At 36.5% G+C, this 26,075-nt stretch overlaps 1 protein-coding gene across 1 annotated transcript in view; it reads right to left on the bottom strand.

Moving 5' to 3' along the window:
- Positions 1–6,996: 6,996 nt before the first annotated feature.
- The window catches only part of ARAP2 (ArfGAP with RhoGAP domain, ankyrin repeat and PH domain 2), a 239,216-nt gene continuing 220,137 nt past the window's right edge, over positions 6,997–26,075 (bottom strand). The window contains 3 exon segments of the mRNA XM_078148406.1: positions 6,997–10,507; positions 14,481–14,615; positions 25,632–25,695. Coding sequence (XP_078004532.1) covers positions 10,157–10,507; positions 14,481–14,615; positions 25,632–25,695 — 550 coding nt within the window. The 3' untranslated portion in view covers positions 6,997–10,156.

Below are 26,075 nucleotides of genomic sequence, written 5' to 3'. Positions count from 1 at the left end.
AAGTCACTGTTTTCACTCTGCCATCTTGGCTCCGCCCCCAATCATTTGTAATTAAATAAAGAAATTTCAGAGTTCATCAACAGAGAGGTAGAACACCTGTGAGTGATGGCATAGCTCAAGGGTATAACCATCTCTGTGTGTAGCTAAGAAGTGACTGAATTAGTAGATTAGTAGAGTAGATTAGGAAATTAGGGTGTAGATAAAGTATAAATATGGATGTTGACTCCCCCTTGTGTGAGGGGGAAGTTGACATAGAGAGACAGACTGAATCTTTCAACGAACACTGAACTCACTGAGGAAGAAAGGAAAGTCACTAGAGGGATGGTATATAATAGCTATCATATTCTTGATTGTGAGATAAATTTGGATTGAATGATCTGCAAAACAGGAGAGATTACTGAGTGAGTAATTAGAGGGAGAGGGAGAATCTGGATGCAGCAATGGGGAATAAAAAGCATATCTCATCACAACCGGTGAGCTGGAGGAATGAGTGAAAGTATAACAAGTACTGGAAAGTGTGGCCAAGGTTTGTTAGCAATAAACCAGGTCTCAGCGAGAGCCAGAAGATAGGAGTGGGAGAGAGAAAAGGTTTAAAGGGAAGCAAGTTTGTTCACTAAGAAGCAAGTATTTCTGCGAGCACAGTGGAAGGAGTGGGTAGATTTGGAGGGAGACATTTGGGATAGGATGAGTGGAATGAAAGGGACTCGGTGATGAGGTTTATGCAAAAACAATGGAGATCCAGAATCACTGGGATGAGCAGAGAATGATAGGGTGGAATATGCTAACCATCGAGAAATTAGTCTGGGCACAGTGTCAGTTGGTGGAGAGAGATCCCCAGAAAAAATATAACGTATAGATGGCTGCCTCTGGAGTCAGGAAGACTAGGATGTAAGTTCTGCCTCTGAAACAACAATCCAATAACATTGCTTAAATGTCTGCTTTGTGCCATGTTACAGTTCTCATTTTTCAGTTGCGTCTGATTCTCCATGACCCCATTTGGGGAAATCTTTGCAGAAACACTGGAGTGGTTTGCCATTTCCTTCTCCAGTTCACTTCACAGATGATGAAACTGAGACAAACAGGGTTAAGTGACTTACCCAGGGTCACACAGCTAGTAAGTGTCTGAGGTGGGATTTGAAATTAGGAAGAGTCCACCTCTGTGCCAGGCACCATACTAAGCACTGGGGAACCAAAAACAAAAACAAAAACAAAAAAAGCAAAAACAGTTCCAGCCTTCAAGGACATTATTTTCCAATCACTGAGACATGTATATAAATCCATAAAGATATATACAATGTAAATGGAAGTTAACCTTAGTGGGGAAGGCACTAGCAGCTGATGGGAATAGGAAATACTTCCTATATAAGGTGGCAATCGCACTGTCTTGAAGGAAACCAGAGAATCTAAGAAGGTGAAAGTGGAAGTGAGGAGGGAGAGCATTCCAGGCATAAGGGAAATCCAGTACAAAGGATGGGAATAGGAAATGAAGTATTATGTGTAATAGTAGGCAGGCTAGATCATTAGGCTACATGAATTTAATTAATGTGTAAAGAGACTGGAAAGAAAAGAATGGAGTAGGTTAGGTAGAATTTTAAATGCCAGAAAAAAGTTTATATCTGACACTAGATGAGAATAAGGAAAGAGGCAATAGGGAGCCATTGGATTTTGAGTAGAAGGACAACATGGTCAGACTAGTGCTTTAGGAAAATTACCTTTGCATTTAGAGGATGGAATGGAGTGATGAGAGATGAAGCAGGCAAGATGATGAGGGCTTAAGCTCAGGGAGGCAGCTGTGATAGTGAGAGAACGAAGATAAATGAAAGGTTTGGATATTTGGCTAATGCTTGGAGAGACAGGGTGAATGAGAGTGGAAGAGTTGAGGATAATATCTGGGTGAATGGTGGTATCCTCAACAGTGAAAAGGAATTCCAGATGAGGATATAGGTTTAAGGCAAAAGATGAGTTCAATTTTAGACATGTTGATTCCTATGCAGCATCCAGGTCTAGATGTCCAATGGGCATTTAATGAAGTAGGACTATAGTTCAGGAGAAAGACTAGGGCTGGATATATAGATCTGAGAATCAACCTATAGGGGTGATAATTAAACTCATGAGAGGTAATGAGACAACAAAGTGAGAGGGTACAGAAAGATAAGAGTAGCCTAAACAGATCTTTGAGAGATACCTAGCATTAATGGCCATGTGATGAAGATTTCCCCAAAGGAGACTACATTGTGGCTAGACAGGTAGGTGAAGAATCAAGAGAGAATAGTGTTAAAAAAAATCCAGATAAAATATCCAGGAGGAAGTGATCAATAATGTCAATCAGGAAGTCAAGAAGATTGAGAATTAAGAAAAGGCCATTGGATTTGGTCATGAAGGCTTTTGGTAACTTTGGAGAGAGACATGATGAGGCTGGAAACCAAACTGCAGAGGTTTTAGAAGAGAGGACAGCAAATGGAGGCAGCTAGCATAAATGACTGCTTTGAGCAGATAAACTGAGAAATGGAGAGAGATGCTTTAAGAGCCAGTAGGGCTGGTAGGATGCACATGGCCATGTCTGTAAACAACAGGAAGGGGCAGGTAGATAAGGAGAGACTGAAACTTCAATGACAGTGAGTGAAATATGCTGAAGATGGGATCAAGAGTGCTGCACACAAAGGGGTTAGATTTGGCAAATAGGAAAGCTACCTCTATGTTAGAGAATAAAGTGAAGTCTGAGATGGGATTGGGGAATGTTGTTAGATGGATAAGAGATGAGAATAAGGAAACAAGAAGGTTCTTTGAATAAATGGGAGGCTTGAGGACAGAAGAAAACATAAGAAACAGCCACTGTAATGAATAGGTTAGAGCATCAATTAAGGAGTAGAGGGGTTGCCTTGCTGTATATCTATTTGAAATCAAATAATATAAATTTGTAGTGTACCAAGTGAACAAAACTTCATGATTTTTTCCAGCTAGTGAATAGGTCTGAAGGACCATGATGTTAGGGGTATTTCAGGCTTGAGGTTTAGGGAGGGAGAGGAAAGAGAATAAGCATGTACATAGTATCTACTATATCAGACACTAGGCTAAGCACTTAAAACATTATATTTGTTAAGATGTGATCTGCAATAAGTCAAGGGGTAAGGGATTCAAGAGTAGAGAATGGGGTAGAGATAAACTAGTTAATTAAGACAGGGAAGAGAATGTAGCTAATATAAGAGTGATAGGAAAGTACTGAGGGGTAGAGGGATTAGAGGCCATAGTAAGGACAAAGAACAGAGGCAGCAGTCATGAGGCATAGGAAAAGGTGGATTGAAGAAAGGTTATGATCAGATAAAGGAATTTCAAAGTTCATTAACATGAAAGTAGAATACTTGTGATATCCTTGTGAATATGAGTGATGGTAAGATTAAAGGTATGTAATTTGAGGTCAAGTAAAGGATTTGAGTACACTGAACAACTTGGAAGTTAGTATATTTGAGGGAACATTAATGTGTATCATGGCAGGAGTTGAGGTAGCCTGGGAGACTGTGATCCAGGCACTAAACACACTGGGGAAGGAGGGAGAATGTCCTGTTGGATGGTAGATAATAGCCACCATGATTTGGTTTGAGTGATACATTTGAATAGCTTGAACCAGTGAGGCTGCTGAATGATGGCAGTAAAGAAATAGTGTAGGAGTGAGCAAGAACGAGTCAGACTCATTAACCATAACCAGTGAATATGTGGGGGTTGGGTGCAGTCAGTACTAGAAAGGCTGGATAGGGATGCAAGGTAGTCAGGAGGGAAACGAATCTTAGTGAATGCTAGAAATAAGAATGAATGAGACATAAAAGTTTTAAACTGAGAAAGAAAAAAAGTATGCATACATAGCAGGTATCCCAAAAGGCATAGCAGACATGGAAGCCTAGGGATACAGGCTACTCTTGGATCAGGCCTACCATAATTTGCTAACTCCTGCCTTCTATATAGACTCTCCTAGGCCATACCTTTCTCCTTTGAGGTGGCCCTCCTGGACCTCACTTGACTTAACATCTCCACCTGCTACAAGGTTGGATCTTGAATGAGGGCTTGAGCAGTACCTTGCACGTGGTAGGTAAGCTGTAAATACATATTGGCTGGTAGGAGATTGTGTTTTTTTTTATTTATTTTTAGGCAGTTGGGGTTAAGTGACTTGCCCAGAGTCACCCAGCTAGTAAGTGTACTGTGCCACCTAGCTGCCCCTAGGAGGTTGTTAATGTTGTTCAGTCATTTCAGTCATGTTGAATTCTGATCCCATTTGGGGTTTTCTTGGCAAAGATACCAGAGTGATTTGCTATTTCCTTTCTCTAGCTCATTTTACAGATGAGGAAACTAAGGTGAATAGGGTTAAGTGATTTGCCCAGAGTCACATAGCTAAAAAGTGAATGAGACTTGATTTGAACTCAGGCCCTGACTCCAGGTCTGGTACTCTACCCACTGTGCCACCTAGCTGGAATATTGTACCATAAATTAAATAGATTTAAAAATTCATATGGAGGTCAAACTTCTGGCTATCTCATTCATCCCAGAAGATACCTGAAAGAGGCCTCCGAGCAACTAAAATAGATGTTTTCAATCCTTCACACCCAAAACACAAAAGCCCATATACATTACTCTTGGAAAAGTCTTTCACACCTATCTAGTTGTACTATATATGCAGTTTTTATTTTGTTATCAGGATTCTCAGGCTATAACAGATTAGAAAAAGTCAATTTGGGTGGAGAGATGGGGAAGATAATGATAAAAGTAGGGTAAATGACAGCAGTGAAAAGTAAGAGTTACCAGCAAAGGAATAAGTAGGGAAAATTTTTTAAAGAGCAGACATGAGGACTCAAAGAGGTTACATGGGGTAATGAAAGAAGTGCCAATCTTAAGACTATCTAAGACCTGGGTTCCATTATTGACTCTGAATCAAACTAGGTTGGACAAGTCACACTTCTCAATGCCCTCAATGGCTCTCTAAAAGCCTAAGTCAGAGGAGAGCTGCTGAACTCTATCAGTAAAGGGAATTTTCATGCTGGAAATTGTCTACAATACTGACACTATAAGTCCAGATTAAAAAATGAGGGGGAAAAACCCCACTAAAACAAAAACAAAAACTAGCAAGCAAGGGCCATTTAGCACGAGTAGAAAAAGCTAGAGGTTACTCAGTAATCACTTCCCTCCCTGTATTCTAGAACTGCATTTTTTTTAAACAAATTATATTACAATGACAATCCTATTCATCAAAAGAACTAAATTACGCTCAGCATTCTGGGATTTACTAAAGTAGTACTTCCCAGATCTGATTTTGTTTGTTTTTTTAATCAGTATGGTTACTATCCAGAGAACTGGAATGTCAAAACATTTGCATGCCTCCAAACATTGTCTTATTCCATAGCTTGCTAGACTAGCTTTATGAGTTATGGTGGCTGAAACTAATTCATTACCTGGTGGTCCACCTTCTGGCAGTCAATCTCCCAAACTTATCCAGTCCATTTCTTGAAGGACAGAAATGCGGTCAGTTGCTGGTTCTACACTCTATTGCCTTTCTAGCTTGGGAGCAAGACTTGCTAGTACTTGTCTCTGTTGGCATAACCTCCAGGAACCTAGTTCAAACTTCATCTGAAATGGCACATCAACATAATATTTCATTGGAGCTGTCAGGCACATTTTAGAAATCGTTCATGAAAATAATTAACATTAAAATATGACGTGATTACCTTGAAAATTATTTTTTTATCCTCAGTTGTTTCTGGAAAAAGGGTTACTTGATATATGCAGAAAAAAAACACCAGTAAATATAAAACCCTAATTAAAGACTCATGCACTGACTAGATGTTTAATAATAACTGGTGATGATAGCCTTGAGGTAGGTGCTTAAGTTATGAAAAAGTAGATAGTTTTTATATTTCTTTTCCAGTTATGTTCTTATGTATGTGTGTCTGTGTACATGCACATACATTTGTTGCTGTTTTGGGAGGTTTTGGGGGGGGCAGTAGTGGTGTTTTAAAAAAATTGACACTCAAAAAACTACTCCATGGTATCTTTAATTCCTTTCAGCAGAAAATGATCAAGTGCTTTCAATGTGCAATGCTCCAGGCTAGCTACTGAGGGGATGCAAAGGTAAATAAGATACAACACTATTATCCACCTCCCAACCCAACCCAATCCACAACTTTATTTTCCTCTGAGGTCTGAAAAAGGATAGGATCTTAACAGGTGTAGGTGGGGTATATATGTGGGGGGTGAGTGGGCGGGTGAGGGTATTCTAGGAATAGAAGCAAAGTCACGGAGATAGGAAAGCATGGAATATTATCAGAAACTGGTAAATAGTGCAGTATGATGGAAGTTAGTTAGAAATTGAAATAAAGCTAAAAAGATATGACGGAACCAGACTGAAGGTATTTATTTAATGCCAGTCTAAGGGGCTGTTATCTTATTCAGTAAGCAATGAATGACTTGAATGAATGAAAATGATTAATGAATTTTGCACCAAGTGAATGATATAACCAAAGGAGCACAGATTTAGAGTTAGGAGGAACATTAGAGGCCATTTGGTGCAACATTCCTCCCTGTTAACTCCTCTTCCTTCTCATTTTACAGATGAAGAACTGAGGGCAAGAGAGATTAAGTGACTTTTCCAATAGCTAGGAAGTATCTATAGGTGGGACTTGAATCCAGGTCTTCCTGATTCCAAGTCCAACAATCTACTCTGCCATGATGTCTCACCAGAGTTATGAATAAGTAAGATTAATTTGTTGCCTATTTGCAGCAATGAGACTAGAAGCAGACTGATTATGTGAGGAGACTGCTGTCATAATCAAGTCTGGGGTCTTAAGGTCCTTAACTGTATTGGGAATGGGAAGGGTAAATATCGATCAGACATGATAATTGATGTTAACGGATTCAATGTAGGATAAAAGAGAGGAAGAAGTAAAAAAAAAAAAGATGACTTGTAGATGAATAAAAGGTAACTTTTCCAAATGTCACATATGGTACACAGACATATTTTGAAGAAAATACTATTTATTCTGGCAATATACAACTCATACACATTTTGGTATAGACGGGTGATAAAAAATAACAGGACAAACAAGCATCCAGTTGCATAAAAGTCTGATTTCTTCTCCAGATGCTTTTGACTTGACATTGAATTCTCAGTGCAGCATTAAGGAGCCATCAGGTTATATAATTTAAATAGAAAACAAAGTAATGTACTTGAAATGAATTTTAGTGATTTTAGAAATGAAACAGTGCCTCCAGTCACTTCTGTGCAGTGTATGTAGAAGTTTACATTTTTGAAAGAACTCCCCCTCCACCCACCTCCTTTTTTCTGTTGATAATGTCAGAATCATAAATTGCAGAAAGCTCAGCCACACAGTCTAGGAACACCAGGCAGCATCTGTTTCAATAAACTGGTAAACAATTTGTTCTGATATCACTTCTCTATAACGGAACCATTCTCAACTTGTGCATATCCTTGGGAAGAACTGCAGTCACATTTAAACAGATTTTTAAAAGCCTATTTTTATAGAATTCTTAAGGCATAGTTACAAACAAATAAAAATTGGTATTTACAAAACACTTTACAAGGCACTTCACATACAGTAGAGCATTCGATTCTTACAGAAACATAGTAGAAAAATAAAGGGGGTGATGTTTGAAGGGGTGGGAGGTGACCCTTGTAAAACTTCAGTTCCAGAACAACTTGGGATACATCAGATACTCTGGAAAGTGTCTTAAAAAAAAAGAGACCAACTTCAAAACAGATCATACTCAACATGCCTTCATACTTAAAAGCAAAAACTAAACTAAAATCAAACTGATTAGGAATAGCAGTTCGTGTGGATTGATTTTTCCTTCTTACCTATCATGGTTTCTGCCAACAGAGGTTCCCAAACCATTGTGAATACTTAGTAAACTGTCCTGCAGTTTCTCTTCCTTTTACAATTCATTTCCAATGAAAGAGCAGCTCTTTCCCTTCCTTGAGTACTAACTGCTGCCTGAAGCATTTATTTATCTTGCCACCATTGCAGGAAAATGATGGCACAATAAATCATGGAGTGCTGCATCAGGTTCTGTACTGGCCAGAGTGTGATAATTCTTTGATGATATTTCCATACAGATGAACTCCAGACATTTAAAAGACAAATGAATAATAATGAGAAGGAGAATGCCAGGAAAGAAAAATAGTTGGCTGTAAAGATGCTTTCCAACTTAAAAACTGACATCATCCAAAAAGAGCAGAAAGGGACATCAATGCTCTTTGAACACTGACCCTTTCATGTTTAGAGACCAGCAAACTCAGGGCTTAGAAGTTTAAGTGACTTGTCCAAGGTCACAGAAGTAGTGTCAGAGGTATGATTTGAACTTTACTCCTTGCACTTCCTCCAGGCTTAAAAATTAGGGGATAAAGGTGCCATCTTGCCATAATCCAGGATTAAATTAGGAGCTGGTGAGTATAAACAGCAAATCATACTCAGTGTCCAATTCAATAGGGTAGAAAGGAACAAGTATTTATTAAGCACCTACTATGTGCCAGGTTTTTATGCTAAGTGCTTTACAAATATTATTTCATTTGATCTAGATTTTAATATCTTTATACTGAGATACAGAAAAACTGTCTTTATCATAGTTTCTTAGATGACCATCCTTTAATTTAGCAGAAGACCAGCAGCAATTTGGTGAAAAATTGACTTTGATCAAGTCACATAGGCTTTAAGTGCCCTAGTTTCCTAACTGGTAAAAAAGGCTAGATGAATGCTAATGTCCTTTCCAGCTCTGTGACCCAGCACCTTTCAAATGAAACATCAGCATTCAAATGATAATATTACGTCTCATTTTTTCAGTTTAGTTTTTACCTGATGGGGAAGGGGAACTTTAATGTTTTTGTGCTTTACAGACATACATACATGCACATACACATGTACTGTATATGCATATGTGTATACATGTATGTATACACATTATATCTATATATCTATATATAGACATATATATATATATATATATATATATTCCTTACCAGACTATAAACTGATGAGCAAGCCTTTAAAGGAGCATAAAATATATTGTGCCTATTGACTATTTAAAAGCAATTACACATACATGCATTATATACACATGTGTCTGTGTGCACATCTATATGTACATATATGTATATGCATGTGTCTATGCATGTGTATATCTCCCTATACATGTCTATACAGGAATGGATATAGATATAGATATGTGGGTACACACATACAAACAGATTATAGCTATTGCTCTTATATAATCAATGAATATAATAGAATCTGTGCTCCTTTCAAGGCCTGCTTATTAGTTTGTTGCCTAATGAATGGCCTGTCAAGCCAGCTATAAAGAACAAAAGGTTAGTAAATGTAATCTATGGCTTATTTCACTCAAAACACTAAGAAAAGGGACCCAAGTTTACAATTAAGCCACTGTAGTGATCTGAATACCATTCATTGGAAAATACAGAAAAAGTGCTAGATTCACTTCTGCCACAGATTGCCACACCAAGTCCCATCAACAGCTTCTAGTCACTACTGATCTGAAGCAGATCCCAAATAGCTTCTGTCACACCATGGTCCTTATTTCTAAGAATCTGTGAAATCCTTTTCCTCTTTTCAAAGACTGATTCAGATTAAGCCACTAAATGATAACCACTAATCACACAATATCATGTCCCTTCAAGGCTTTAGCTCTGTAAACCTAAAATCATGCAGCAACTCAACACACAAAGTTTCTCAAAGTGCAATATGTGTTACATATACTATCAAATTCAATGAAATCATTTGGGGAAAAAAACACACTTTATATACTAAATACAGTACATCATGAGGCCTCTGTTTTCGGAGGATTCCTCTTTTAATCCACATCTCTAATAACCACCACTACTTAAAATAGGCAGAGTCCTCAGAGGAAACCTCTGACTGTACAAAAGTGAATTATTCCATTATAACTTTACATTAATCTGTATTCACAACAGTAAATCTTACCATACGCATTTAATGGTACCACATATACATACTTTATATTAAACTTCTTGGCATTTTGTAGCAATTACAAACATGGAGCCCTGTCTTGGCTATTCTGTGCATTACCAATGAACCTATTATACACTGTTTGAGGAAAACATTTTTTCCTTTTGGCCAAATCCCCACTATGGATCTTTGGGAAGTGTTCTTGTTCTCTGTAGAACAACACTGAGTTCCTCAATCACTGTGGATGGTAATTTGTTATCAGTTTCCAAAGTAGATTTGCTACTTTTGTCCTCAATCTTCCTTAGAATCTTGAAGTCTTTATGTGATTTGTGATGACTCTGAAGAATATCAGTACCCGAGTCCTCCAGACAGTTCAAACTTCGGTGTTTTTTAGTCCGACTTCGGAGTTTGTCCTCCTTGCGTTCCAGGCAATGTGCCACCATTGAGGCTCGCTCTCTTAGACTGGCTTCTATTTGCTCTTTTTCCTGCTTTTCGGGAGGCCTCAGCTTTTCAAGTCCTGCTTTTGCATTCTAAATGAAACAAAATAGTTCACATGAAAGCAATTCTCAATCACACAACCGTATCTGTGATTTCAATTCATTAGTTTTGTATGAGAAATTTAAGAATCAATTCTACCTAAGAGGCAGGGTTTTATAATAGGTAATGGTTTGTAATTTCTATGATTTAAATTCAGGGCATTAACAAAATCTTTGGCTATTTTGAAAGAGTAGCATGAGTAAAAGTTACATGAATTAATATTAGAGCAACTGCATTGCATTTAAAAAATACCGACATTAAACTCTTCATGCCTATCTTTAGGTTTTTTTCAAAATGCCTCATTTTAATATGCTGCACTTACTGCAATTTATTGTAATTTATAGTATACGTATTTTAAAATAATTTAAAAATCATGTGTTTCCAATTTACATAACTTTTTACTTCAATTTGACAAATATTTACTGAGGACTTACTACATGCAAAGTTCTGTCCTAGGTCCTGAAATGTAAATAGTATCCTTTTAAGTAGTACACCATCACATGTATAAATAGTCATAATAATCTATACAAGTCTAAACGTAAAAATATCACACACATTTCTACCTGAGTATATAAAACTATTTTTTTCTTTTTAGAGACAAGTTTTCAAAATGTAAACACTGTAGGAGTCACTTTAGACCCCAAACTTACCATTACTGATAACAAGAGCTTACTTTACATAGCACATGAAACTTTTAAAAGTGCCTTACATTCTTAATTGCATATGATTCTTATAACCATCAAGTAAGTTCAAGCACAGGTGGCCTTATTTGAACCTTAGTCCACTAAAGAATGTGAAGGTTGAAACAACACACATAAAGTAAAGGGTAGATTTAAGATTCAAATCTAGGTCTTCTGACTCCATCCAGTCTTCTAGTAAAACAAAAATTTTATAAACTTTTCCACATGTCACAAAAGTCCCACACAAAAGCCTCAATATGGTTCAGGGCTAACCCTGGATTCTCAAACGCTATGCTGGTAAAGTACAAGCTTGGGCAGATTCTAACATACTGGAAAAAAGGCCTTTCCAACTGCAGGCATAATTACAAACTATGCATTTTCCAAAGGTCAATCTAGATAAGTATTAAGTCATGGCTAGTAGACTATTCACTAGTTAATGAATTATTTGGCCATGGTAGCCCATAATTTCAAATTAATAATAGTAATAATAAAAATGACATATTTAAACTTTCCTGCCCTTCTGTCTGCTCATTTAGGGTGGTGACAGAATGGCAGAAATGTGGGCAAACCATGCTAAATATGACAAGATGTTTAGATTATCTAGAAAGGTGAGATCAATTTTGATGAATGATAAGTAGACATAATACTAGAGGAAAGAAACCACATTGACAATGACATGATCATTATAAATGAAATCAAAAGATAATGAGGAAGTTTCAGTTAAATGGAAGGTTGACTCATAGGTTCTCCTTAGAAAGGCAGAGGCAGGGAAAAAAGAGTTGGCAGAGACGGTTTCATTATGTGTTCCATGACAACAAGAAAGACTTGGTCACCTCAAATTGCTGTGCTCCTGACAATCATTACTCATGTGAATTAAACTACTCAGAAGACTTCATATTGTGAATATTGTTTTCAAGAGGGTGTGTTGTGTAACAAGAACCACACCCACCCAAATCATAAAAAACAAAACTTTAACAGAAAGGAAACAAATATCTATTAAAGTGGGGTCATTTCTCAATCAGCTGTCTATATGCAATAACTAGTTAGAACAAAGACCAAATAGAATCCCAAAGTGGGGAATGTGAAAAGATAGAGCGTAAGTATTATATGAATTTACAAATGCTCTAACCTGTATTATTTAAATTCTTAAGTGACACTGAAAAAATGGGAAGCGAATAAAGGAAGGCATTAATTCCTACTGCCATAATTTCCCTACCAAATTTTAATTGATATACAGTAATCTGCACCAAGGAGAAGACTAAAGAGCTTAGAAAACACATTAGTCAACCAATTAGTCTTAGACAAGCAAAATGAAGAAATATGGCAACAAAGGGTAGCACTGATATTTAACATAAACTTATCTACAAAATAATATGGGCCAGCATCATGAAAGATTGGGAGCAATACTGATGAAGACTTGAGAAAAGACTAAAAGGCTTTTGCAAATGATTTTCCATAGCAGATTATATTATATATTCAGAATCACAGAATGTACTATACGGTACAAAGAACATTTCACTCTACTCAGTGTTTGCTGTCTGAACTACATAAAAGAGGGAAATATGTTCACCAAAAATATCTATAGTGGAGGTCTTGTACATAGTTCATTATCAATAAAGATTCTCTATAGAGAATAAGATCTTCATCAAACTCCAGAATTCTACATAAATTCAACAGATATTGGATCATTCAAAAGACACTGGTGCAAGACTCTACACAGAAAAAAAAAAACAAGTGGATGAAAAATGTTTATTACACACACTATGGCATGCAATTGGTTGGGAATTCCACTGAATTTGTTCACATGTGTTTAGATACACACACACACACACAGAGCACTCACATCATAGAAAGGCTCTGAAGACAGACAATGAACTGAGCTCAGAAGTGAGTAAGAGGAATAGTGTGGGCTGAAATACTTTTAGGAAACTGTGTAGTGTTTTCAATGGTCCCAAATTCTCTCTAAAACAAAAATTAAACTTTAAAAAAATCCATTTTTAAGGTGATGTTTATATGGTTATGAATGATGAAAAAATAATCTGTGAAGTATCAAAACTGTTGACAAGCAAAAAGACAATGGTGAGAAACGTAAGGCGCACACACACACACACACACACACACACACACACACACACACACACACACGTAATGATGCCTTGATGTAAGAAGCGGCACAAAAGGCATTATCTCCTACATTTTTAAACACAAAAATGAACAGACCAGTCATAGAGAAAAAGTCAGGGCTAACATTTGTACATCTCAAGTGCTGTACTAGTTCCCACAGAATGTTAAAAGACCTAGAGGAGAGCCCTGGAAACCTCAGGAGTATCTTCTATAAAGGGATTTATGGGAGCATATGTTTATCCCGATTAAGACATTCATGCATGTATGAGGCTCAGGAGGTTTAGAAATTTCAGCAGTCTGTGAACTTCTACACTGTAACTAAATCCTATGTAACAATGATTTAATCCATGTTTTATTCTCTAGCTGGAAAGGGGGGGGGGGACTGCCTTCATGAAAGACACCGACGCTTCTTTGTTGATGCCCAGGGGCCATCTTTCAGGCCACTAACTTAGCTGAGAAATACCATTAGTTCCCAAAGCACTGAAACTTGAGTAGGTCACTGTAAAGGGTACAACTGTTACCACACCTTCAGACTGATTTCTTTACAAGGGAAACCACTTTTAAACCTAATTTCTGGTTGTAATATTTTAGCAACAGAATTCCTGAAGGTGCATTTGAGATCACCTAGCTACTTTAGAGGTAAAGAATAGCATGGTATAAGGTGTGTTAATGATATTAAACAAAGGTTAATGATATTAAAACAAAGCCTAATTATCTCAAGAATTAAAAAAAATAAATTCAAAATGGTAGTATTCACTAAATTATTAACCAGGTTCTTTGTAAAATGTTATAGTTACAAAGAAGGAATGGGTTCTGTGATGTACTGGAAAGTACCTCAGGTTTAAAGTTTCAGCTCTGCCTAGAGCCGGCAACCTTGGACAAGTCACTCGACCTCTAGGAACCTCAGGCTATTTAATCTATAAAGAGAATCATGGAAAAGAAAATGTCTACAATTCCCTTCTAGGTAGAGTAAAATCCTACGATTTTAGATCAAGATGAATGCAAATATTTCCTGACCATTCTTTTCACAGTGCAACATTTAAAACACTTATATTTAATATTTAAGTCAATGAGCTAAGTACTACTGTAAATTACACATTGCACAAGAAAAAATAAATTTATGTTCTAATTCAATATAAAACATATTAAACTCCCAACCTACCTCTATATTTCTTCTGGCTTGGTTAGTATTTTTCTCATGTTGGATGGGAATTAAAGGCAAACCGCCAACTTTGGGATTTTTGGTTATAGATCGCTTACGTTCTTTTCCAGCTGGTGGCCATATATCATTATCGTGCTGTGGAGACACAATTTCTGGCTGTTGGCATGGGCTTGTATTATAATACTGTTATAAGCACAAAAATTGACTTACTCAATTCTTTTCCCTTATCTCCACATTAGATGATCTACTTTTTGTAAGAATGTTATTTGTAATTATTAGGTTGATGCCACAGCCCTGTTGCTGGAGGATCTCAGACTGTTAAGTGAACTGAGCTTTGCGGTCTCTGTTCAATTTCTAAGTTGCAAACATGGGCCTTCTATACTATTTATCAAAGCTAAAAAAAATCTTTGGGGAATGGAAAGAAAAATTCTGTGTAAGAAAAGGAATATATCTGTCTTAGATTTCTAGGTCCCAGAATAATGGAAATTTATTTTTATTCTTTCAACTAGGCCAAAGAAAAAGTTTGGAAGTAAAGAATTTTTACCTTAAATATCTCCAATGAATATCAGATACACATTTATTTACTTATAATCACTTAACATTTTTATTACTTAACTGTATTTTGTGTAAACATTCTCATCTACTAATTACAAAATTTTACTAAAAATCACTGTGAAAATCTGGTATATATTTCTATAAATGAACAACGCACTAACAAAAATCATTTTACAACATTTAAAATTTCACATTGGATTAACACAAACAAAAGCTCTTAGCATATTATCATATAATATGCAAATAACATCAATTTAAATAATCCTTTTCCTTTATGAAAGAATCTAAGTTTTTAGAACAAAAAAATATGGGATAAGAAATTAACAATGGCACCCAACAAAAATATCTTTTAACTGTGCACTTCAAAATATGATCTTCTGAAAAGAGGATTATATAATAACTAAATGGCTAAATAGTTATTCCTTATTTACCTTTATTATTAAGGAAAGGCAATAGGTTCTTACTCTTTATTATGATGAATATGGTGCTTATTTTAAGAAAAGCTGAGAAAAAAAATCTCAAAGTCTGTGAAGAACTTGATTAAATTTAATGTTTTCATAATGTGTCCCTAAAATTCTGAATATTCAGAATTTGTTACAAGCACAAACATTCAACTTCTCTTTCATAGACTGAATATGTACTCTTTCTCCTCATTTTCTTTAAACACAACTTATTTTAAACAAACCTACTACAACATGCCTATTTGGGGAATGTTTTAAAGTGCTATATTATTTTGATGGCTAGATACTCCTAACATGGAAAGCTTCCCCTGGAAACTCTTATACAGTAATGATGACACTTTGGGGGTACTACCATACACGAGAGCTGCTAAAAGATACCTTAAGAACCCATAAGTCAATGTCTTTTAAAAGTACATAATTCATTTCCAGGAAAAAAATGAACACTGAGAAGACTTGGTAGATACGCCTCAATGGATTGAACTCAGAACAAGAGCTGAAAGATACTAAAAAGTAGCACTAAGAGTTTGCTTTGGTGTTAGGAAGACCTAGTTCAAATCCCAATTTTGTCACACTTAACCAATTAATAGCATTTATTAAGCATCTACTATGTACCAGATACCAAATTAGGAAACAAGTACAAAAAAAAAATTCCTACTTGTAAGGAGTTAACATCCAAATAGGATAGACAAAAAGTACATATGTAACTAAAGACAGAATGAATATGACAAGAATAGACACAAACTAGTGAAATACAACACAGTCTGGGAGAGAGGACAAAAGGAGTTGAGAGTAGATCAAGAAAGGATTCATGGAGAAGGTGGCAATTGATCTAAATCTTTAAGCAAGAGAAGCTGGACAAATCATTCAACCTCCCTATGCCCCAGGTAACTCTCAAAGATTATTCTGCAGAAGAGCTGCTGATCTGAATTGGCCTAGGAATTTCCTCATCACGTATATATGCCACAGTGGAGATTCCTTTTGTAACTGGGTTGGATTAGATGGTCAGTGGGGTCCCTTCAAAATTTCAAATTCCATGATTCTGTGTGCTTTATACTAGTGAAATCACAGGTCCATAAGTAAAAGAAATTGCACATAGATAAATATGGATTTTTAAAGGTGACTTAAACACAGATTCTCTGAATATTATCATTTTTCATTACAATTAGGGATAGGCCAGAGTACCAGACTATAACTTGTTTTAGACATACATGATGGAAATATAATTCATATTTCTTTTTCAAATATGGGGTAACACCTTCATTGGGAAATGGAAGGTCTTAGACTAAGAAAAACTTCAAAAAGGTTAGTCTCTAGTCTTTTCCATATGAATCTCATTTCAGCTCGTTACAGAGTAATGTTAAGACTAGCAATGTTTATTAGCCACCAGGAAAGGTAATAAATTAAATGAAGCAAAGAAAGTGGTATTCAAAAGAAGTGCAATCCAGAGCTGGGAGTGAATGACCTGACATGATTCTGAAGTCCTTTAAGAGGAATAGGAGATTACATCACTACTAATATAGAATGATACCTGAACTGTTGCCAATTAATTTCACTCATCTTGTGGTGTGTGACTAGGAATGCAATTATGTAGTCAGAGAGGATCAGGGAAGAACCCATTCCTCTCCTGAAGAAGTGGTCGTGTCATGAATAGGGGAAAAGGAGTATCTAAAGGAGTAGAAGTACAGTCATTTAAACTGTGTTACCAGGACCCTCATGAGAAGGGTACATATATATATATATACATATATATATATATATATATATATATATACACACATATACAATGTATATGTATCGAAGCACCTACATTTAGAAGCTTCTTTAAATGATTATTCTACTGGAATTGTAAAGTAAGTAATTATTTAAAAAAAGAACCTATATTGCTCTGTTTTCCTCAATTAAAAATAAATGTTGAAAATGATTACTCTCTATGGTGGGGGAGGACTGAAGGAAGAAATAAAAGAAAGTTACATGATAACTTTATTATACATTTAAAAGGAATAGCAAGTTGTACATAATATATTTGCAGTTTCATGTTCAATCATCTTTTTTTCTATTCTACTATGTCATGGAAATGCTTGTTTTATTTCTTAGGTTCAGAATAAAATAAATTTTTTAAAAAGTGACTAACTTGAACTTTGCTGTTAAAAAGTACTTTCCAAACACTTATATATGTGTGTGTGTGTGTGTGTGTGTGTGTGTATGTATATATGTATATGTATATATATATATACATATATATATGTATATATATGTATATATATATACACACATATATATATATATATATAAATATGTCATATGCCTCTTGAAAACAACTGTAGATTTTTAAAATTTTAAAGACACTTAAAAAGTTAAAGGAAAAAGCAATATTTTAAAGTCTATCTACTTTACTTTTCAGAAAGCTATAAAATAGAGGGGGGAAAAATCACAATGATCTGATTATGTAGCCAATCTGTATTCATACTATTTAAACAAGAAAGAGATAATAAAAGAATAAAGATCTTCCCCTGGAAGGAATAAACAGCTTTCTTATGTGCTTAAGCTGTGTTTGTATTCAAAAATTATAATGGTAGGATTCTAGAAAGCCTGCCTACAATTTCAAAGAGAATCTGAGAAACTGAGAAGTACTAAAAACCTGAGAGCTAAGAAAGTCTTGATCATTCTTTGGGCCCGATATGTCAGTAATGTCTCCTGTATAAGTGAGAAAAGAATGGGAGGCACACAGTGGAAGAAAATCTAAGCTTTAAAGCAGAAAAAGAAAATGAATCTGCTTCAGGTAATCAAAAGAAACTGTGGAATACATGGCCTATATGTAAAGATGGCAGCTGCCACCAAGGCTGTAAGAATACTGTTATTAGCAACAGGCCCAGGCATTTCATAGATGGGTAACATAACTTGTAAGATGGTGGGATAGTTGTTTTCCTCAAGAAAAAGGAATTATGTAGCAAATATGGAATAACAAAAGCTGAATCCAAAAGAGAAGTCAGAAACCTCATTCAAGGTTAAAAGAAAAAAATAAATAACATCAGAGAATTTAATAATTAGAGCTCCAACTCAGCATTCTCCATACCCCATGCTCCGCATCACAGGCATAGTAATTGAAAGCAATCTCCTAGGCTTGGGCTTTGGGGCATGGCTTTAGGGATTCCTACCCAACAATTCTATGGCAAAAACTCAGCTTGAACTCAGCCTCATCCTGTAGGAGGTGGGAGATAACAATTCTCTTCAGCTATAGGAAGCAAAAAGCTTGTACGCTTAAGGGAATGAGGAATGAAAATGCAGTTTTTACTTTAGTCAGAGGCATGGTTCAGGGCTCTCCATACCTCCTTAATAAAATACAGGCTGAGGATTCTCAACCTCAAGGGCTTGTAAGGTTGAGAAGGAAAACCAGAGAAAAGTTATAGGGAAGAGAAGAGAAAGGCTGAAAAAGTAAATAGGTAACAGAGAAAAGTCTGGATGAAAACTAACTCAGCAGATAAACCAGCATAGAGGCTTCTTGAAAGAAAAATAAAAGCCAACATTTTATAGCAGCTCTATGATTTGCAAAGAGCCTTCCATAGTATCTTAACTGATCCTCCTAACAACCCTGTGACATTAGTGTTATTATCTCCATTTTAGAGATACAGAAACTGAGGCTGAGAGAAATTAAGTAATTTACCAAGCACCACTGTTAATGTCTGAAGTTTGATTTTAAACTCAAGTCTTCCTGACTCCAGGCCCAGGGCTCTATCCATTGCACCATCTAGGTGTCTTAAAGAGTTCAAAACACTTATCACCAAGAACTATGAAGAAGCATACTGTGAAGAAAAATGAATGAAAACTTTCCACCCAAAAGAGAATTCTGTAAACTACCCAAAAAGCAAGAAGAAATGGCAAGAAACCTATGAATGGTTTTTAATAGATTTCAGACGTGGGAATTCTGCACATTATAAGACTACTTTCTCTGGGGGAATGAAAAGAAGGATTTTACCTAGGGCTGCATCCAAACCATGGAAAAAGGATATTAATCCCCAATGGTAGTTAAAACAGCAAGCAGGGTGGTGGTATAGGGTCGGCGGTAAGGGCGTGAGGTTCAGGGACATAGAACCAGAAGGATAATCTGGCCTTAGTGGTGAGAGATTATGGTACAATACTGGATAGGATCAGGTATCATGACTAGGGATACAATGACTTCCACTCTGCAAAGCTTAAATTAAATACTGTTTCTTTCATCAATTCATATTTCTAGGAGTAAAGCATAGTACAAAAAAAGAAGATCAGGGAAATCTACAAATGTAACAAGACAGAAATGAGATATAAAGGGCAATTCAAGTTTGGCACTCCTGAAATCATCCTCATTAAAGACACAAGAGAGATTAAACAAGAAACAAGTAACAACATAGCCACTGAACTGGGGAACAGAAATCTGAATATACTAGAAAGGAAAAGAAATAAGGAGATGAAAAAATAAAGAAAAACTTCTTGGAAAAGGGCACTGCAAAAAAAAAAAATTACTTAAATTCAGAAATTGGAAGGGAAGAGAGGTGTAGTTTTTGAGACACAAACCCAGATGGGAGGGGAGAGATGGTGCGAAATGAGAAGAAACATAACAAAAAGAAAGAAAACTAATAATGTAAGTAAATTCAAGGAACTTTACATAGGAAAAGTAATCAGGAATTGCAAGAGCAAACTGTAGGAATATACCAGCAAGATATAATATTAGTAAAACTAATTACAGAGACAAAATCCTGCCCTAAAAGAGAAAGCAAATAACAATACAAAAGAAGAGTAGAAAAAAAAATCAGGCCTAACAAGCAGAGCTTTAATATCAGTGGATGAAACAATCCAACAAAACGAAAGAATAGCAGAATGACTATGAAAACAAAATCCAACAATTTGGTGCATGCAAGATAAATATCACTAAAAACAGGACACACAAAGAAACAAACAAAAAAGAACAGGTCCAAAAGGTAACTTACAATAACTACTGGAATCATACATATATTCATCAAATGACAGGACTAACCTTAACAACTTAACTACTGACTAAATCATATGCTTCAGGCAAGTGTAAATAAATGAGAAATGAGTCAGGGGAAAGGACAGTCATAAAGATCTCTAAGTTTGAAGAAGGAAACTATAAGGTCTATGCAGCAGGGACTGAAGCCCAGACATAGCATCTATGGGGTAAGTTAAATTAGCTGCTTTCTTCCTTGAAGAATTTAGGAACTAGATCAAAATCCATTGGCTCAATGGTGTCTGTAAAGCTGAAAGGCAACTGGGGGAAGGAGAACAGACACTCATTGAAGTAAAGACCTGGAACGAGGTTCTGCTGGGCATTGAAGATCACCACACCTAGAAACAGGCTCTGGGATGAACTTTTTAACCTCATTTGGTCTGAAAATAGGATAAATTAAACCTACCTTGACTTTGCTCGCTTATTATTATTTTTGTTCTGGATAACAATAATAGCAGATGGTATTTAAACAACATTTTAAGGTTTGCAAAGAATTTTACATATGCTGTACAATTTAATCCTATCAGGGAACTATGATAGATATTGTTCTCATCTTGCAGCTGAGAAAAAGCAAGTTCAATTTTCCCCATGATGGAAGTGCTGGAGGCAAGGATGTCAACACAGGTCTTTCCTTGCTCCAAGTTCTGCCTTCCTACCACTACACCACTTTGTCTCCTATCTTGTCATCTGATACAGCAGAAACAATCATGAAAATTGAAAAGCTGTATCAGCATTGACACTCATGAGTTTTAAATTACTAGCTGTATAATTTATGGAGGCAACTAGGTGGCTCAGTGGATAGAGTGCTGGCCCTGCACTCAGGAAGACCTGAGTTCAAATCTAGCCTTGGGCATTTACTAGCTGTGTGACCCTGGGCAAATTACTTAACCCTGTTTGCCTTAATCCACTGGAGAAGGAAATGGCAAACCATTCCAGTATCTTTGCCAAGAAAACCCCATGGACAGCACTGGCATGTTATAGTCAACGGGGTCATGAATATTTGGGCATGACTGAATAATTGAACAATAGGTAATTATGATACTAACTAGGTCTGTAATTTTGGGTTAAGTTACTTGCCCTCTCTCATCCTCTAAGATAAAATGCTAATTAGCTAGGCTGATATTTAAGGTCTTTTCACAATCTACTTCCACAGCTTTATTTCACATTAGTCTACTTGATTCTTCTCTTCCACATTTTAGGCACCTGAGATGTTATCCATGATTCTCCAGATTCTCTCAACTCCCAAATCCAATTTGTTGCCAAGTCCTATTGATTTTATCTCTGTAACTTCTCTCTTTATGCTGCCTTCTCCCCTCTGACTCCACCCTCACCATGGTGCAGACCCTAATCACTTTGCTGAACTACTGCAGCATTAGCTTATTAGCTGGTCTCTCTGAACTAAGTCCATCATCACTTAAGTCCATCCTCCACTCAGATGTCAAATTGATCTTCCTACTTCCTCCACATTCATTAAACTCCAGTGGCTTCCTTTTCCCCTCCAGTGTCAAATATAAACTCCTCTCTTGGGCAATCAAAGCCTTATACCATTATACCCCTTCTACTCCTCCTCCAATGTACTCTGTAATCCAGGGACACTGACCTCTTTGCTGTACTCATACAACACACTCCATCTCCCAACTCGGGGCAACTTCACTGGCTGTCCTCTATGCCTGGAATTCTCTCCCTCCTCATCTCCACCTCCTGGCTTCCCAGACTCCCTTCAAGTCCCAACTAAACTCTAAAATCTCATGGTGCCTTCCATCTCCTGTCTCCAATTTATCTTATGTATTTATCTTGTTTGTACATAATTGTTTTCTTGTTGCTTCTCCTATTAGAACATGAGCTCCTTAAGTTCAAGGGACTGTTTTTAACTTTTTTTGTATCCCCCCCCAGCACATAGCACAGTCCCTGGTCCATAACAGGCACTTAATAGATACTTATCTATTGATTAACAAAAATTACAGTACCCAACATTTATGTCCTTGCTTCACAAATTTTTCCCAAGCCTCTATTATGCTCCCTACTCATCTCTACTTCTCAGAATCCTTTTTTTTTTCTTTTTTCAGACTTAGCTCAGTAGCTACTTCTTCTGGGAAGTCTTTTCTGACACAGCCTCTCCATCCTCAAACATTATTAGAGTATTTTTACTTTTTCTTTGCCTTCTTTGCTCTACTTGTATTAGAATTACTTGTGTTCATTTCTTTTCTTTTCACAAGCTTTTCATAGGTAGGAACCTGTTCAAGTGCCTCCAGCACTTAGCACAGTGACTGGCACACAGGAGGTATTTTAAAAATGTTTACTGAGTGAATAAATAAATATTTGCTGAATTAATTTAACTGAAGCATAGCTGGAGACAATATACTGTTTAGTAATGCTTACAATGTACCTAATTTCTTTCTCTTTCTTCACCATATATTGGACAGAGAATGCTAAATGGCTGGCTAGCGAACTTGTTTCTGGAAAACCAAACAAGAGAGACACTTCCAAGTCATGGGTCAAAGTAGGAATTCCAAGAACCCAGGGCACAGACACACAACTAGGGAATGCCAATTGGGACTTTGCTCCTACTTTTTTTTTTTTTTCATTTAGAGGGTTCTGATAGCACTTGTATTCCTTTGGAAGGCAAAAACTAAACTTATTAATTTAAGTATAATTAATTAAACCAGGAAGTTAGCATGTGTTATCTCTTCTCTTGTTTTCTCCTACCTCAGATGACCTCCTCCTTAGCCTGCAGTGATCTATTTAGCTATGATGACACAATGTTCTAGATTCTCTGCACACAGAGTCTGGTGCCCTGGAATCTCTGATTCTTCTCTCCTTTTCCCTCCCATAGGTCCTTGGGTTCTAAGCTCCTGGGTCTCCCCTTACAACTCCCTTCTGAACTGTGTTGGTCTGAAGAAGTTGATTTGAAGGCACTTTTCATACTGTTCACTCACTTTCTAGCACTCCAGGTCCTAGAAAGGCCAATTATATTAGTCCAGCACCAAAGAAACCTCTAGGAGAGCTGACACTAGCTTCTGACTCCCAGGTGAATTTGGAATGCCATATATTACATATGTTTTGAGATTCTCTAGCTTTTCTCTTTCTTATTTATGGATATTGTCTTCTATAACCAGTCTCTTCTGCTGCCAAGTTATGGGGTTTTTCTTCTCTATGGATACCTTTGGGTTATTTCTCCATAGCCTCTGCTGCACTGTATGAAAAAAAAAAAACAATTCCCAGTCTTACTGAAAAGAATCACTCACCAGGCTTTTAAGGTCTACTGTACAAGCACTTGCTTCAATGTTCTCTGGATGTCTTGTTGGCTTTGGGTCAATGGAATTCCTACCCTGTCTCATTTCTTACTTGCATGGCTTTCCTGACATGTTTTAATTAGGCTGTTGTTAATGCTAGTTCCATTCTTTACTGCGTTTGGGTTTCTTTACCTATTATTCTAAACTGGCATCCAGTACTGATTTTATTAGCAGCTATCTGACCTTGTTAGAGAGAGCCATCTTTCTCTGGAAGCCACCTGCATTGCCCTTACCTCCCATGACAGAAGTATATGGTCTCTTATTGGCTATGACTATGGCTGAGACTCTTCCATGGGATTTGCACTAACATCCTGTTTCTGTGAGGGATGCCCTCTGCCTGTCCATTTACACATGCAAGATGATGGACATAATCCAAACTTGGTGAATGTTTGAGACTTTCTTGACTCAGAATACCTACACCTCCTGTGCTCCTACATCCTAGGGATCATTTTCAGACCCAAGATAATGACCCAGTGCCTCATCTTCTTCCATCTCTTAAACCAGGGCTACTCATTTGGTCCCCCTGGATTCATTATCAATACCCCTTCTTTTGTCAAGAGCTCAGTCACTCAGGTCTTGTATGGAAATGAATGCTGCTTTCTAATTTCTTCCTTCCCTTGCTATATAGAAACAGCACTGTTTGCTAAATTTTCTACATTTCATTGCTAGCAATTATACATGGAAACATAAAGGAGTATTAGGTAATGAAGAAAAATGGGGAATTTAAAAATTAAAATATTTTAAAAGAAGGCAAAAACTGACCTTTAATGAGAATATAAATGGAAATAGCCCTCAATATTTCTTGGCTCTCCTATTCACTGATTCATTTCCACTCCTGTCCCTGGAGTCAGCTGTCTTAATCTTATTACCATTCTAAGCACTCAGGTTTCAAGCCTAAGGTATATTTTGGCTGACAAGTTAGCTAGGATTCTTAAGTTGTTCTAGAAACTGCTTCTTATCTTTTTTTCTGGGCACTGGGTTCTAGCTTGAGGAAAGTATTTCTTAATCTGGCTCTCTCCTGCTCCCAAATTCCTTCCTTAAATTTAAGACTATTTAATTGACCTTGAAGTCATGTGGAACATTCCAAGAGTTTTCTAAGCCTCCATGCCTTCGGCAGTTCCTGATCTTTCCATTAGCTCTTTGGATGTGAAAGGCACTTCCTTGTCTGGCTCTTGGACTTCAAAAATCTCTTTCAATGTTTGAGGCTGCTGTGGCTTCCAAACTTTAGGATTGCCTACCCTCATCCTTTCCTTCCCTTGTTAGTATCAAAGATGGTACCCTGGAGGCATTTAGGGAAAACATGGCATGCCCTCTGTGACCTTCTGCAGGTATTAAAAACTTCAGTATCCAGCCAAGTCCTATTGGACTCTTAGCTCATTTCTCTTTTTTTCTCATTAGTTTGCCAGAATCAAGTTCCAAACAAGAGTTGGTTGTGCTCTAACCATTAGTGAAAAAGCAATATCTACAATCTTCATTATATTAATATACTTAATATTTTTACTAAAAATAATGTTATTTTCTGAAGTGTTAAATTACATACAAGTTAAAGGTAAACAGAGGAATCCTTCAGATGGATGTTCTAAGATAAAGATATGCCTTTACTCATCCCTCTTGATGGAGGTACTCATTGTTATGCACACTTATTGCATCCAGGCACTTTATGACTTTCATACATTTTAATAATGAGTGAAAGTGAAAAATAAAAACCTATACATAAGTACATGAATGTCAGATTTAATCCAGGTTATCTAACTGAACCTTTTTTGAAAATCTTTTTCTGAGTTTTGAAAAATAAAAAAAGATCAATTCTATAAAAGTACACTAAATAGAAGTGATATCATACCTGGGCAAGAAAAATACTGGTCAACCATTCCATCTGTGTTTGTGGACCATCACAACACATATACCTGAAAAAAACAGGGGTATTAAAATGAATAATACATGAACAAACTGTGTACTTATAATAGTCACCTACAATATGGGTGATTACTGCGTTCACATTCAAAAACCTCCTTGAGATTCTCCTGATTTATGATTTAATGTAATCAGAAGCTGAATATTAAAGTAGAGGCTATTTCAGGTTTCTGTTAAATGTATATCATTTAAAAAGTTTATGACTTCAAAGTCTTAGTGAAAAAAAAAACTTGCTTTGCTTTAGAAGCGAGGTAAGAGAAGACATTTTGCTAACTACTTCAATAACAAAGTCATTTTTACAGGGCAGACAGAAAACTCGTGCGAATATGTGAAAATGACATGAAATTGAACAAAAACTTTCAGATGCTCTGAG

The sequence above is a fragment of the Phascolarctos cinereus genome, unplaced genomic scaffold, assembly GCF_003287225.1.
Source record: "Phascolarctos cinereus isolate Bilbo 61053 unplaced genomic scaffold, phaCin_HiC Scaffold_9;HRSCAF=440, whole genome shotgun sequence".
Lineage (NCBI taxonomy): Eukaryota > Metazoa > Chordata > Mammalia > Diprotodontia > Phascolarctidae > Phascolarctos > Phascolarctos cinereus.
Note: the sequence above shows the minus strand (reverse complement) of the source record. Positions and strands in the feature narration are given on the sequence as shown.